Source organism: Balaenoptera musculus, chromosome 11 (genome assembly GCF_009873245.2).
Source record: "Balaenoptera musculus isolate JJ_BM4_2016_0621 chromosome 11, mBalMus1.pri.v3, whole genome shotgun sequence".
NCBI classification, from domain to species: domain Eukaryota; kingdom Metazoa; phylum Chordata; class Mammalia; order Artiodactyla; family Balaenopteridae; genus Balaenoptera; species Balaenoptera musculus.
Window position 1 is genome coordinate 55,335,141 of NC_045795.1, and position 14,112 is coordinate 55,349,252.

Consider the following 14,112-nt stretch of genomic DNA (forward strand, 5'->3'; position numbering starts at 1 on the left):
GCCCCTAACACCTGCATTGTTCAGGGGTCAACTGTAGTTATTTATTTATTTATTTATTTATTTATTTTGGCCGTGCTGCGCGGCATGCAGGATCTTAGTTCCCCAACCAGGGATCGGGACCTGCGTCCCCTGCAGTGGAAGTGTGGAGTCTTAACCACTGGACCACCAGGGAAGTCCCCTGTAGTTATTTTTAATACTTTTGTTCTTTAACCTTTATACTAGAATTAAATGATTAACACACCACTATGTTACAGTATTAAAGTATTCTGAATTTGATTATATACTTACTTTTATTTTATATTTTCATATTCCTAAGTAGCATCCTTTCATTTCAGCTTTAGGAATACCTTTCAGCATTTCTTGTAAGGCAGGTCTATTGGCAATGAACGCCTTTGGCTTTTGTGTGCCTGGCAAAGGCTTTATCTTTCCTTTGCTGCTAAAGGACAAACAGCTTTGCTGGGTAAAGTGTTCTTGGTTGGCAGTTTTTTCTTTCAGCACTTTTATGTATCATCCCACTCTCTCCTGGACTGCAAAATTTCTGCTGATAGCCTGTTGAGGGTTCCTTTGTATGTGAGAATTTGTTTTTTCTCTTGCTGCTTTAAAAATTCTCTCTTTGATTTTAGACAGTTATATTGCAATGTGTCTTGGAGAAGATCTCTTTGGGCTGAATCTGTCTGGGGACCTATGAGCTTCATAAACTTGGATGTCCAAATCGCTCCCTAGATTTGGGAAGTTCTCAGCCATTATTTATGTAAATAAGCTTTCTGCTCCTTTCTCCCTTTCTTCTCCTTTGAGGACTCCAGTAACGCATTTTTTTGTCTGATGGTATCCTATAATTCACATAGACTTTCTTCATTTTCACTCCCTGTGATAGCTTCTTTGCTTTCTGGAACAACAAAGTATCCCAGGATCAACCTGTACATTTCTGCCCCCAACATGGAATTAATGATTTTCTTTAAAGAGTCCTGGCTCCTTGTATTGATAGAAAGGAATGTTGTTTAGGGATCACCTCCTGGGTGTCAGGGATGCATGTGGCTATTAAACCCAGCAATAATGCATCACATCAAGGATGAATAGAATGTACAGAGCCAGACAATAAACTGCAAGTTCATACTGATATTTCCAATTTAGTTTTCAGATTATAGAATTTTCCCTAACTTCTTTGATTTTATATTTGTATTTCTTTTCTCTTACACTGAAAATCTTGATTCTGAATGAATTTACTATAATTGATTATTTGCTTATTCTAACTTATACACATTACTGAGTAATAAAAATATTTCCAAGTAATATCTCTAAATACATGTTTTTAAGAATGTTTGTAAAACATACCAATATTACTTAGTAACAATAAGACTATGAAATTCAAGATTTCTCTGTTGATTCTTTCTTTCCCTTAGGGTATATCCCTTTGGTAAACAGAACTGTGTTTTAAAGTCACTTGAAATAATTTTTGTTTGGTTGTGCTACCCACTTGATATACAGTTAAGTTCATTTGTCTCAGTATGGTTTCAATTTTAGGAACTACTCTTCAGATATTAGATTTAACTTTTCAATTATATTAAAGGTTCCCATGGTTTCAAAGTCAAAACTATAAAACAAGGTGTATTTAAAGAAGCCTAGCTTCCCTATCTTTCCCCTCTACTCTGTTCCTCCTTATAAGTAACCACTTGTCTTAGTTTTTGGTTTTCCTTCCACTGTTTCAGAAAATATAAGCAAATGCATAAAAATATCCACCTCTTGTTATTTCTCTAAAGGTAGCATACTATAAACACTTTTTCCCACTTAGTATTTTCTGCCCACTAGCCCACAGTGTTTTATCCTAGTGATCCTCCTCATGACTCAGTGCACAGTTCTCTATGGTGTGAATATATCATGGTTTATTCAATCATTCTCTATTAATGTACATCTGGTTCCCTCATTCTTAATCCTGAGCAGATAACCATCTGAGGAAAATCCATAACAAGGAAAATAAAACAAAAAACAGAAACAGAAAAAGGAACCCGGAGAACAGAGCCTATGTAGAGAAAACAAAAACTACTATATCTGCAGGGAAATTAGAAAAGTTATGTAACCATGGAAAAGAGAACAGGGTACTCCAACAAAGGAATGCTTACAGAATAAGAAAGAGCTCTTGGAAAAAATCAAAGTGTGGAGTCAGAAATTAAAAAACAAAACAAAACAAAAAACTTCATTAAGAAGGATCAGAAGATAAAGTTGAGGAAAGCTCTCAGCAATTAGAGCAAAAAACCAAAAAACCAAAATCCCATAAAGATGGAAAATAGGAGAGAAGTGATTTGAAAATCAGGGGACTACATCATAGAGATCAGTCCTGGAAGTCCAATATTTGAATAATAGGATTTCCTAAAAGAGAGAATAGGGAAAATGGAGGAGAAGAAATAACAAGATTATTTAAGACAATTTCCAAGAACCAAAGAGCTTGAGTTTCAAGACTGAAAGAACTCACTCAGTATACAGTGGGTGGGTGAATAGGCTTGCATTACAGAATATCATTGTACAACTTCAAAACATTGGGGAGAAAAAGAAGATTTTTTTAGGCTTCTTAAAATTAAAAAAAAAAAGAGGTCACATAAGATGAGTAATTGAATGTTTTCAGAATTTGCAACAGCAGAAGTGGAAGCTAGTGGTCATTGGAGTAATAGCTTCAAAGTCCTGAGGGAAAATGATATCCAACCTAGAATTTTATACCCAGCCAAACTATATTGAGGGTGAAGGTTTTCAGACAAGCACAATCTAAAAAAAAAATTACCCGATGATGCATAAAACTGGGAAAAAAAACCCCCAATAACAAGAAGTAGAGTGTTATTTAGAGACACAAACACAGCCATCAAAATGATCAGCTAACAGAGGTAAAAGTGATTGCCCCTGGGAATAGATCATGTGGGAGGGGGGGAATGCTCTTTTAACTGTGAGAATGAGTAATTTTGATAAAAATATAAAAATAGCAGATAAAAAATATCAGAGAGAGAAGAAACAATTTTTTTTTAAAAAGATGACTTTTGAGAACTGTTTTAAGTTGATGTGACTGTTTTGAAGACTATGATAAAAGATACAGAGGAAGAAGTATGACTCTGAGATGTTTATGGAAACTGGTTAAAGCATCAAAGTTTAGAGGCACCTTTTAAACCATCTGCACTCACCAATCTCCTGGCTTGCCCTCCTTGATGTAAGAACCTGACTAGGCCTTCTGGAAAAAGAGACTCCTTGCAGTTGGCAAAAAAAAAAAAAAAAGAGAGAGAGAGAGACATGCTGGAAGAGGTGGCATGGGCCTTTCCTAAATACAGAACTGGGAGATGTTGGGAAAAACATTGAAGAAAGGATATGTCAACTTTCTTAAAAGTGAAAGGACCAGTGATGCCAGGGAAATGCCAAGTAGCTACAATGATTTGGAGACTAACAGTGTTTCCCAAATTTATTTCATGTTATAATCACCAGGGGAGCCTTTAAAAATCCTGAGGCCCATATCATACCCCATACCAATTAAATCAGATTAAGATTAAGTAGGAGTAGGGGCCAGACATAAGTATTTTTTTTCTTTTTTTTTGGCCATGCCGGGGGACTTGCAGGATCTTAGTTCCCCCACCTGGGCCCTCAGCAGTGAAAGCATGGAGTCCTAATCACTGGACCACCAGAGAATCCCCCGACATCAGTATTTTTTGAAAGACCCTCAGGTGATTCCTGTGTGCAGTCAAGTTTGGGAACCACTAGGGTAGAGTGTGTGTATGAGGAGGATAAGACTGGAAGGATAGGGTAAAATTGTGAAGGGTCTCAAATGCCCAGCTACTAGAGGGCAATGTAGGTGCCACTGAAAGCTTTTGAACTGGAAGTGATTCAGTGTGGTATATGGGGAGATTAATGCATAGAAGAAGTGGGAGGAGGTGAGTTCCAGAAGCACGGAGAACACTGGCTAGACTGATAGTCTAGTTCTTAAGTCAGAGGAAGCAGCGCAGAGAAGTACGCAGGCTGTGTGCGTTTGGTGTGTCCACGGGTCACCGAGTGCTCCCTGCCTCATTGGAAACTACTGTTCCTCTCTCTCAAGCTCCACGGGGCCCGTCCGGTGTAGTGGTCCGCCAGATGGGTGGGAGAACCACCAGGAGGCAGTGTCAGCCACAGCCCCGCCCAAGAGAGGGCGGCGGGCTCCGCTCTCTGATTGGGCCAGATCCCCGGCGTGGAGGAAAGTGATCCCCGTCCCAGAGAAGTTGAGGACCAAGCAGGGGCGGTGGGTAGGAGGCTGTGCAGCTTTTTGCGCCAACAACCGAAGGGGCAATGACAGCCTGAGGTCGTCCTAACTGCCCCCCAACTCCTTAGGTCGTCACTGCCCTTCCAGGAGGTTCCTTGCTATTCCCGTCTGCGGTGAGAGGTTCACTCCTCTGCCGGCGCCGTGAACAAGCCAGTGAGCGTCTAGAAGTCGGCGGCCTCGCCGGGCTCTTCCCACCCGAATCCCCAGCACCCCTACAATGGAGGGCCGAGCGCACAGTAAGTACTCCATATGCAAGGAAAGACTCAACGGAGGCAAACAGGAAGTGGGAGCTGCTGGGCACGAGGGGCGTCGACCCCGGGCTTGTCCCCATAGCTTCTTTGTTGTCGGGGACGGGAGGCCAGGGGCAGAGGCGGGCCAAGGCCGTGGGCTGACCATTTCCTCAGTCCCCCCGACAATCGCGGCGACCTAGCTAGGGCGAGAAGTCACGGTGACCGAAACCTGTCGGAGGGGTGCTGTATGCTCGCCCGGTCCCTCGTGGTGACCGGCTCGAAGCACTCGTTTTCCAAAGGCGGCCGAGAGCCACCCTATTGGAGCGCTCGCCCGCAAGATGGGATACATCGAAACGCCTCTTTTGAACACACGGTGACAAAGACCCCCTCCCACCCAGCGGCGACGTGCACGTGACAGTTTTCGGGCCGTCGCAACTACGTGGGAACATGGAATAGGTCTGCGGCTGCACACAGCCGGGCGCCGGGGTCCCCGCACCCACACCCCGCTCGTCAGGGCCCGGGGGCCGAGCCACTGCGGGCAGGGGACCCCCACCCCCACCCCCGCCGCGCCTGTCCCCCAGGAAGCGGCTCCCGAGGCGGCGGCGGCGGCCATGTGGGACTCTCGGGCAACCAGGTGCGTAGCGGCGCGGGAAGTGCGGGGGGCGCCTCCGGCCTTCCGGGCCCCGCGCCTCTTCCCGGAAGGAGGCGGACCCGCGCTGGGGCCGGCTACCCCCGAGGCGGCGGCCGTGCGGGCTGCCCTCGCGCTCATCCAGGTGCAGACTCCGGCCTGTTGCGCGGGGTTGGGCGCGGGGGGCGGCTACGGCCTTCCAGGCGAAGGGGGACCGGGCGCGCGCTGCGACAGGACTGCGACGGCGTGCGGCCTGCCTCGTCCCCACCCGGGCACCTAAGCTGAGGCTCCAGGGCCCACCTCCCGCCTCCTTCCGGGGACCCCGGGGCCGCGAATGAAAAGACCAGGGAACGCGCCCCCGGGGCACGCCTCGGGCTGGCAGGCGCCTGGGCGCGGGGCGGGATTTGTGGGGAACTTGGGAGAGTGCTGGCCCCTTCCCGGCCGGAGGAGGTTGGCGATTCCAGCTCCAGGCAGGCCTCTCCCCCAGCCTGCTGGATCGTGAGCTGGGCTTGCCCGAAAGGGGCTTCACGGCCCACCGTCCTCGGCTAAACGAGTGGGGGGAGGGGATTGCAGTAGGGGCTCGGGGCTCAGAAGCAGAGTCCCCAGAAGCCCAAGCTTCTGCTTCTGAGCGTTTGCAAACGCGGGCTCCCGGAGCGTGAGAGGCGCAGTCCGCCCCCTTGCCGCGCGCCCACTAGGAGCCCCGAGCATTTGCAACCCGGATGAAATTGTGCCTTTCTGCAGCCCCGCTCCCAGCTGGGGGCGTTTCTGGGAGGCTGCAAGCTTTGGTGCTTCCTAGGGAAAATTTTTCAGGAGATGTGCAATTTGAAAAAAACCCAAAAATTTAAAGAGGAGAGAGAATGGGGGGCTCTGAGGTCTCTAGTCCCCAGCCCAGTTGCCTGTGGTCCAATCAGTCCATACTCGGGAAGAAAGCAGGGAGCCAAGGGCCTTTCGTTCCCAGCACCCAAGGTTCTGCCCCTTGCCTGGTGCTGAGCCTCCAAGGTGGCAGACACCTTTCTGAAGAAAGGCTGTTACCCGGATGGCTTGGTCTTTTGTAGTTCACACTGTTTTGTGCTTTATAGGAAGTACTACCTTGTAGGAGAGTCAGAAGTTTGTTTCAACTGTTTTGTAGTCAACTCTGTTTTGTAGAATTGCAGGATGGATGCTTGAGTTCTAAGTACCCTGTGCCGGTCCTTGCATCCTCCACAGGGCATGGAGGTGGGATGGGTGTGTGTGGCATTCATCCCTAGGGTCAGATCCCTCTGCTTCAGGCCTATGATCTTTTCAGTCTTTTCCTGATCAAGATCCACAATAGAGAAGCACACCCACCCACATACATCTATCAGTACAAAACTGCAAGAAGAGCTTCACAGGATATTTTTTCTCTCTACAGGGAGAGGCACAGTGATATTTTCTATTCTATTTTCTGTTTTTTAAGAAAGCTAGTCATAATCCCTTAACTTGATTTGATGACTGACTAACCAATTCTACGTGGCAAGCTTTCTTTGGGGCACCCCCAGAGGGTCTGAGGAGAGAGCATCAGCATTTCCCTGGGAACTAACTTTGGAAGGGATAAGCTGGTTGACGAGGAGACATGAAGGAGGCTGAGATTCAAACTTGAGTAAGGAAATTCCTACTTGAGTAAGGAGAGTACTATAGGTTGTGGCTGCAAAGGTGGGTTGAAGGGTACTTCTGGTTACTCTGGTTCCATGTGCCTGGCCCCACCAAGCTGTCCGCCTGCCATAAACACAGTGAGAGGGGTCTTGTGTGAGTGCTGGGAAGGTAGGGGAGTAATGGCTTCTTGCCATTATGTCTTTTTTCTTTTCTTTTTGAGGAAGAAGGAAGGTGAGTGCTGAAAGGCTGCCACAAGCTCTGGATTCATAAATTCGAAAGGGAACTCTGTTAAGTCTCTGCGCAGAATTTCACAGCAGGGTCAGGAGCAGGACTGTGAATATTTTATAGATGAAGAGGCTAAAGCCCATCACCTGGTAGTCATTATAGCTAATTAGTAGTAGATCTGGGGTTAGACCGAAAAGAGACTTTGTCTTTGTGGAATTCTTAAACTTCTCCTTGCTGACCAGTTCTGTTTTCCTGCACTTGCTACCGAAGTCCCATGGCTATGCTGTGTACCCTCTTATTATTTTATTTTTGCTTCTTGGGATGAAGATTCTGTTAGCAGCCAAAGTAGAGCCTGCAAACCCCATGTTTGGGTGGGGAAGGTAAGTGACCCTGAGGATGTTTTTAAAAACTGAAGTGGGGTTGGGTTGTGGGCCTCTGGTCATTGTCATGGTGTGGCATTGCTTTTATTGACCTCGAGGAACAAGCTCTCCTCTGCCTTTCCAGATGAAGAAGTGGAGCTGACAAATCAGTGCCCTGCCTCTGGGTTTCCAGTCAGTGACACAGCTGACCATGGCTCCTTTTGTAGTAAGTTTCCTTGAAGTGTAGCCTGAGGTTCTTAAGGCCAAGAAATCTTTGTTATGAGAAATCTTTACAAGAAAGAAGACTTTGGGGGAAATGGACAGTCTCTTTAGCAAAGATGACACTTTACGTTACTGCTGAGATTGATGGTGTGGACGGTGGCAAGGGTGGGGAGAAAATTTGGGTTTAAACTTTATTTTTCTATTTTTTATTTTTGGCCATGACGCATGGCTTGCGGGGTCTTAGTTCCCCGACCAGGGATTGAACCCGTGCCCTCAGCAGTGAAAGTGTGGCGTCCTAACCACTGGACTGGCAGGGAATTCCCTGTTTGTTTGTTTTTTAATATTTATTTATTTATTTGGTTGTGCCAGGTCTTAGTTGCAGCACGGAGCTCCTTAGTTGGGGCATGCAAACTCTTAGTTGCGGCATGCATGTGGGATCTAGTTCCCTGACCAGGGATCGAACCCGGGCCCCCTGCATTGGGAGCACAGAGTCTTAACCCCTGTACCACCAGGGGAGTCCCTCCCTGGGTTTAAACTTTAAAAAAAAGGTATTGAACCAGGTAAACAGACATCTTGTGAACCCCAGAATCTCACAGTGCCCAAACCAAGAGCAGTGTTCTTCCTTTGGTTAGTGAGGTTGTCCATTCTGCCTGATCAGACATTTTTCTTTGTCTCAAATTTCCTAAGTAAGCATTGCCTTGTTTCCTTGATTTTGTGGAAAATCTGGAAGTGTGAATGAGCCTTACCTGTGACCCCCTGACCCAGCTTACCTGATCTACTCCATCTTTTGCCTGGGCGTTGAACGTCAGCATCAGTGCCCACCTGCACCCCCGTGGCACATTTGTCTGAGCTTCCGTGAGCCTGGTGAGCTGGTGGGACCTCCTGTGTGTCTGTTGGAGACAAGCCACGTCTGGGTTTAGCTATGTCTGTGTTTGAAGTTCCGATGACATCTAGACTGAGATGTTTTTATCTTTTAAGCACTGAGTCCTCCCATCAATGGGGGCAGCACTTGGAAAGGGGGCGGGATTGCTAGCCTTAGAAAATGGTGATGACCTTTTGAAGGTGTAGGGGCAGAAAAATGTTCCCTTCTTCTCTTTTATGTTCTTTGGCTGGTTCTAATAATTAAATTGACATAAGAGATTAACAGGAAAAAAAACAAATTTAATTTCCTGCATATGGGAGCCCCATAAAAAATATGAGACTCAAAGAAGTGACCAATACAGGAAGCTTTTATACCTTTTAGGCAAAGAAACAATACATTTGTGAAGCATTGACAAGACAAAGGGGCTTGGGGTAATAAATTGGTGAAAAAGTAACAAGGTTTGTTTATACAGCCCTCTTGGCCCTAAATTCCCTGTCTCTGGTGACAAGGATGCCTTCTACCCTCCTGGTACAGGGAGGGTGCCTTTCACATGGGAAATTTATTTTCTGCTTCCAGGGGGACAAAGGAGGGTCACAGTGTCCTTTTCGCACTGGCTGTTTGTCAAGTACCTTTAATTCGAAATAATCACTATGCCAGAGGGGCATATTATTGGGTGGCATATTCAGAGGAAACCATTGCCATTTTGGGGGAAACTGCACAACAACAGAAAATATAGAGAATTACGTGCTGTACTGAGCAGGTGGATTTACTGTGGAAAATACTCGGATCACAGCCTTGAACTGGGATGACCTTCGTGTCCACCTGCGGCCCCTGGGGCTGTCTCCTTTGGTCACCCTCGGGCCAGCTCATCCTCCGCCATCAGAGTCCACTCTACCTGGAGGCTCCAAAATGGGTGACTTCCAAGGCTTATTGGCGTCTGGGGTCTGAACTTACTGTCCAGGTACTAAGGGTCCCCGTAATCTGGCCTCAGACTTTCTCTCTAATATACCCTTTCTTCTCCCGTCAGTATCTCACCTCTTTTTGCTTTTCTGTTTTCCAAGGCAGTTTCTCTCCTCATATACCTGAGGGCCCGTACTGGCCGATTTAGGGTGTAAACACCCAAGACGTAGGCGCTGCTAACGGGGTCAGAACAGAGGCAGTGCCAGGCAGCCCTGTGAGAAGGGGTGAGTGGACCTGCAGACAAGCCCTCCAGGAGGGTTCCCAGATCGTGAATCCTTCCCAGGACGAAGTCTGGGAGGTCAGCTTTGAGCTGTGCCCGGACAGGTGGAGGGCACTTCCAGCAGGCAGACTGAGGGGCTCCAGGAGCGAGAGGGGACATTGCAGGTAAAAGGGGCAGCTTCTTATGAAGAATAATGGCGAGCACTGTTTCCTTACATACAGACTCGAGGTAATAAGACCTTGAGAGCGTGTTTGGAGGTTCTGACTGAGGAGCGCAGCCGCTTTTAAACCCTGACTGAAAAGTGGTCCTCCTCTATGGGGGAAGGGCGTCGTCTTCCCCGGGGCATGCGCAGGAGGCCGTGAGGGAGGAGCCGCGGCAGATGCCGTTTAAGGGTACAATCTTAAAACTACTAGTTTTGGAGACCTAATGCACAGCCTAGTGATTATAGTCAACAGTATTGTATATAAATCTAAAAGTTGCCAAGAGACTGGATCTTAGTTGTTCTCACCACAAAAAAGAAATTATACTTGTGTGTCATAATAGAGGTATTAGCTAATGCTATCGTGGTAGTCATATTGAAATAGATAAATATCGGGAATTCCCTGGGGGTCCAGTGGTTGGGGGTCCAGTGGTTAGGGCTCCATGCTTTCACTGCGGAGGGCGTGGGATTGATCCCTGGTCCGGGAACTAAGGTCCCACAAGCTGTGAGGAGGGGCCAAAAAAAAAAGATAAATATCAAATCACAGTGTACACCTTAAACTTACAAAAGGTTATATGTCAGTTACATCTCAATACATTTTTTTTTAAAAAAGAATAGTGGTGAGCAAAAGGCCTTATACGCACCAATATAATAATAATAATAATGATAATAATAGTAGTTGACTCTGTGCCAGGCTCTATATTAAGTGTATTTCATATATTATTTTATTTAATCCTCATAAAAATATTATAAGCAGTCTCCATTGTACAGGTTTATCTGCACCAGAATGTAAGCTTTATGAGGGCAGCAGAGGTTTGGGTCAGTCCTGCTTATTCCCATGTCCCAGCATCCAGCAGAGTGCCTGGCACACAGGAGGTGCTCAATACTTGTTGCCTGGCGGAGGAAAGAGGGAGTCCAGTCATGTAGGTGATACTGTCCCTGTTTTGCACTGAGGAAACTGAGGCCCAGGGTTAAGGGAATTGGCTACGTGACACCAGGCCTGGGAGAGGCCCAGTGGAACTGGATCCCAGGTTTCTGGACTTTCTCTTCTGTGAGGAGGAGAGAGACACTCCTATCCTCCCCGTGGTGCTGGCCCCGGCCCTGTGACACGCTGTGCAAAGGCACGTGACAGGGAGAGAGCCAGATGAATTTGGGATAATGTGGTTACAATATGGAGAAGGCTGGAAAGGGAAGTTGAAAGGGGTGTGTGTGTGTGTAACAGCTTTGTATTTTATTTAGAAGGCTGGGAGAGTGGATGACCACATCTTTTCAGCCTGGCCCAAGTTCGTATTTTTTTCAAGGCCAAGTGCAAAGCCCTGTGTTTCAGGAAACTGTCAGCTGGTGTTAGAACTTGGGCTAGACCTCAGGTCCCCCCATCACTGCTAAGGGATCTCCCTTCGAGGGGGTGCCCTTCAGGGACACCTGTAGACTCTTATTTATGCGGAGCTCCTGGGCACCTCTAGATCCTTCCCATGCCCCAGTGGATGGTGTGTCAGGCTCTCCGCTGGGTTTGTCTTGCCTTTCAGACTGAGGGGAAAGCAGGTTGCTGTGGTCTTAGGGGTGGGAGGTGGGACAGAGGCCATTAATCTGCATCTAAAGTATTACAGAGGGGCTTGGGGAGGGATGCGGAGGTGAGCCTGACTGGGCTGCTGTTATCCAACTTGAGTTCTCCTCTGAATGAGAAAGCACCTTTGTTCATGGGCTGTCACGGGGGCGGGGTGGGGGTGGGGCTTATGCCCTCGTAGGGGCTGCTCCAACTTCACAACTGTCTGTAGCTCCCAGGTGCTCTGAGGGAGAGCGGGAAGCCTAAATGAAGGGATTGTGGCAGTAGTTGGGCAGCCTGGATTTAGCACAGATACTGAGTCAAGACTTACGAGCAGCCTGAGCTGGCCGATGTGTAACTTCCTCATTTATCTTGGGGCAGAGTGTGGAATGCCAGCTTTTCATGGTCGCTTTTTTGCAGGTTTGATTTTAATTTCCAAGGCCACCCTTCCTGTTTCCCCCAGTCCGCCTGACTGCTTGTTCACCTCATCTCTCTGGGGTATTGTGAACACAGATTTTGGTATCAGACTTGGCTTTGTGCCTTGTTTGCAGAAGTCCCTTTTTTTTTTTGTCCTTTTTAAAATAAATTTATTTATTTTATTTTTCGCTGCGTTGGGTCTTTGCTGCTGCGCTCGGGCTTTCTCTAGCTGCAGCAAGCGGGGGCTACTCTTCGTTGTGGTGCGTGGGCTTCTCCTTGCGGTGGCTTCTCTTGTTGCAGAGCATGGGCTCTAGGTGCGCGGGCTTCAGTAGTTGTGGCTCACGGGCTCAGTAGTTGTGGTGCATGGGCCTAGTTGCTCTGTGGCATGTGGGATCATCCCGGACCAGGGCTCGAACCCGTGTCCCCTGCATTGGCAGGCGGATTCTTAACCCCTGTGCCACTAGGGAAGCCCCCCCACCCCTTTTCTTTGATTAAACCTGTTTTCTGATCTGTAAAATTGGGATCATAATTATACTTCCCTCACTGGCATTGTCAGGGACGTTTGATGAGAAAATGTCTGAGAAGGGCTTAGCACAGGGCCTGGCACATAGTAAGTGCTCCGTGAATGTTACCTGTTACCACACAGCTGCCTGGGACTACTCTCATTCGAACTGAGCAGTGCAAAAAGGCCAATCTGTGACACACATGGAGGAGAAATTGTGCCCACCCCTAGCCACCAACTGGGAGGGGGGGCCTCCTTATGGCCTTCGTCTTTGGAGGTCGAGTGATTGAGACTCCACTTCAGAGCCAGGAGTTGAGATGCATCCATCTTGGCCCTTCAGCGATATTTCTTGAGCATCTTCCAGGGACCCGGTGGTTTTAGGTACTTGGAACATCTGCCTCTCAGGGTCCAAACCATCTGCACTCTAGCCAAGACTAAAATGTGCTGGAAAGCTCTTAGCTCTTCCTTCCTTGAGAATGAATTTCTTTAGTCTGAGTTTACATTCTTCCTCCTATTTATTTATTTATTTATTGGAGTTAAAATACTCCTTCTCTTGTGAAATTATGGGGACAGCAGATGGTACACCTTTATTTATTTCTTTATAAAGATGGTACACTTAAAAAAATGTTCTGATTTGGCAAATTAAGGAGTTGGCAACCTTATTTAGATTCCCTTCGATTTCTTTTCTGTGTGTGCAAATGTTACTGTTTGTCAGTTCCAAAAGTCTACCAATGATCTACAGGGTTATTCTTTGCTTTTAGCATTTCTGAATCTCTGGGACTATCATTTCACAGGTGATACGTGGCCCTGTTTGCTGACTGTGAATTTTCAACAGGTGCTTATAAATTTGGGTAAACATCTTTCTCCTTTGTTTTCCCCAAATTGCCAACAGCTTTGGCAGTTTTATTTTGGTTGGAGTCATCCAGTTGTTTCTGGTTTGTACTTTGTGTGGTTGGCTTTTATTAAATTTGTGTCCTTCTCCGAGGGAACAATTGACGTTTCTTGGCTTTCCCAGAGATGGCCAGAAAGCCAAACCACCAGTGAAATCGGCTAGTTTAAATGAAACCCCCCAAAACCTTTCTTCCGCTCCCATTTCTCCCGCTTAATCATCTGTTTCTGATAGGTAAAGAAAGCCAGAGAATCATTTATTCAGGCAACAACGCTGAGTCCTCGGTTGCAGAAATAATAAAACTTAGTAAAACTTAGTTTCTGCCTTAAGGGTTCAGGCTACTGGGGAAAGGCAGAAAAACAGTGTCTAGCATGGAGCTTTTGAGACCTAGCACAAGGCCTGCAATATCGAGGTTATGGGGGAAATACATGTTGAAAGAATGATTAGATCCTAACTCAGAGCGTTAAGTGGTTATAAAAGCTACACACAGGGCCTGACAGAGGCGTTCAGAGCAGCAGTGGTGACTTCAGCTGGGGTGAGCATAGCCCTTGACAGGTTTGCAGGGATGTAGAGTGTAGGGGAGAAGGTGTCTGGGGAGAAGGGCCACAGAGTCTGAAAGTCCTTTGGAACTTTCATGGAACTTGTGCTTGAGAGGAGGTGGGGGTGGAGGAGGCCTCATTCATGATCCTGGAGGCTTTTTTAACCTGGGCACAGCACATGATCTGATGGATCTGGGGACTGTCTTGCTGATGGCGATGAGGAGGCTGAGCAGGAACTGGGTGAGTGCGGAGCAGGGAGAGCTAATTACAAGGCCGGTATTGTAGCAATGCAGGCTGATGGGGACGATGTCTCTGGAGGGTGTGTCTGAACCCAGCTTGGGGACACCTGTTCCGGGGCCTGCATGCCTCTTTAGGGGAGACAAAGCTGAGGGTGAGGTGGGGAAAAAGTGACTCGCTGTAGGGCACTTTGGGTGTTCATGCTTGG

General features: G+C 47.3%; 1 protein-coding gene across 5 annotated transcripts in view; it reads left to right on the forward strand.

Moving 5' to 3' along the window:
* The first annotated feature begins 4,246 nt into the window (after nucleotides 1-4,246).
* The window catches only part of TRANK1 (tetratricopeptide repeat and ankyrin repeat containing 1), a 91,891-nt gene continuing 82,025 nt past the window's right edge, over nucleotides 4,247-14,112 (forward strand). For 2 of the 5 annotated variants that reach the window (XM_036868813.1, XM_036868816.1), the window contains exon 1: nucleotides 6,779-7,540. In XM_036868813.1, the coding sequence (XP_036724708.1) occupies nucleotides 7,526-7,540 (15 nt within the window). In that variant the 5' untranslated portion in view covers nucleotides 6,779-7,525. Of the gene's footprint in view, nucleotides 4,498-5,240; nucleotides 5,265-6,777; nucleotides 7,541-14,112 lie in introns of those variants that run through there. The other 3 variants (XM_036868812.1, XM_036868817.1, XM_036868815.1) reach the window with 3 other exon arrangements.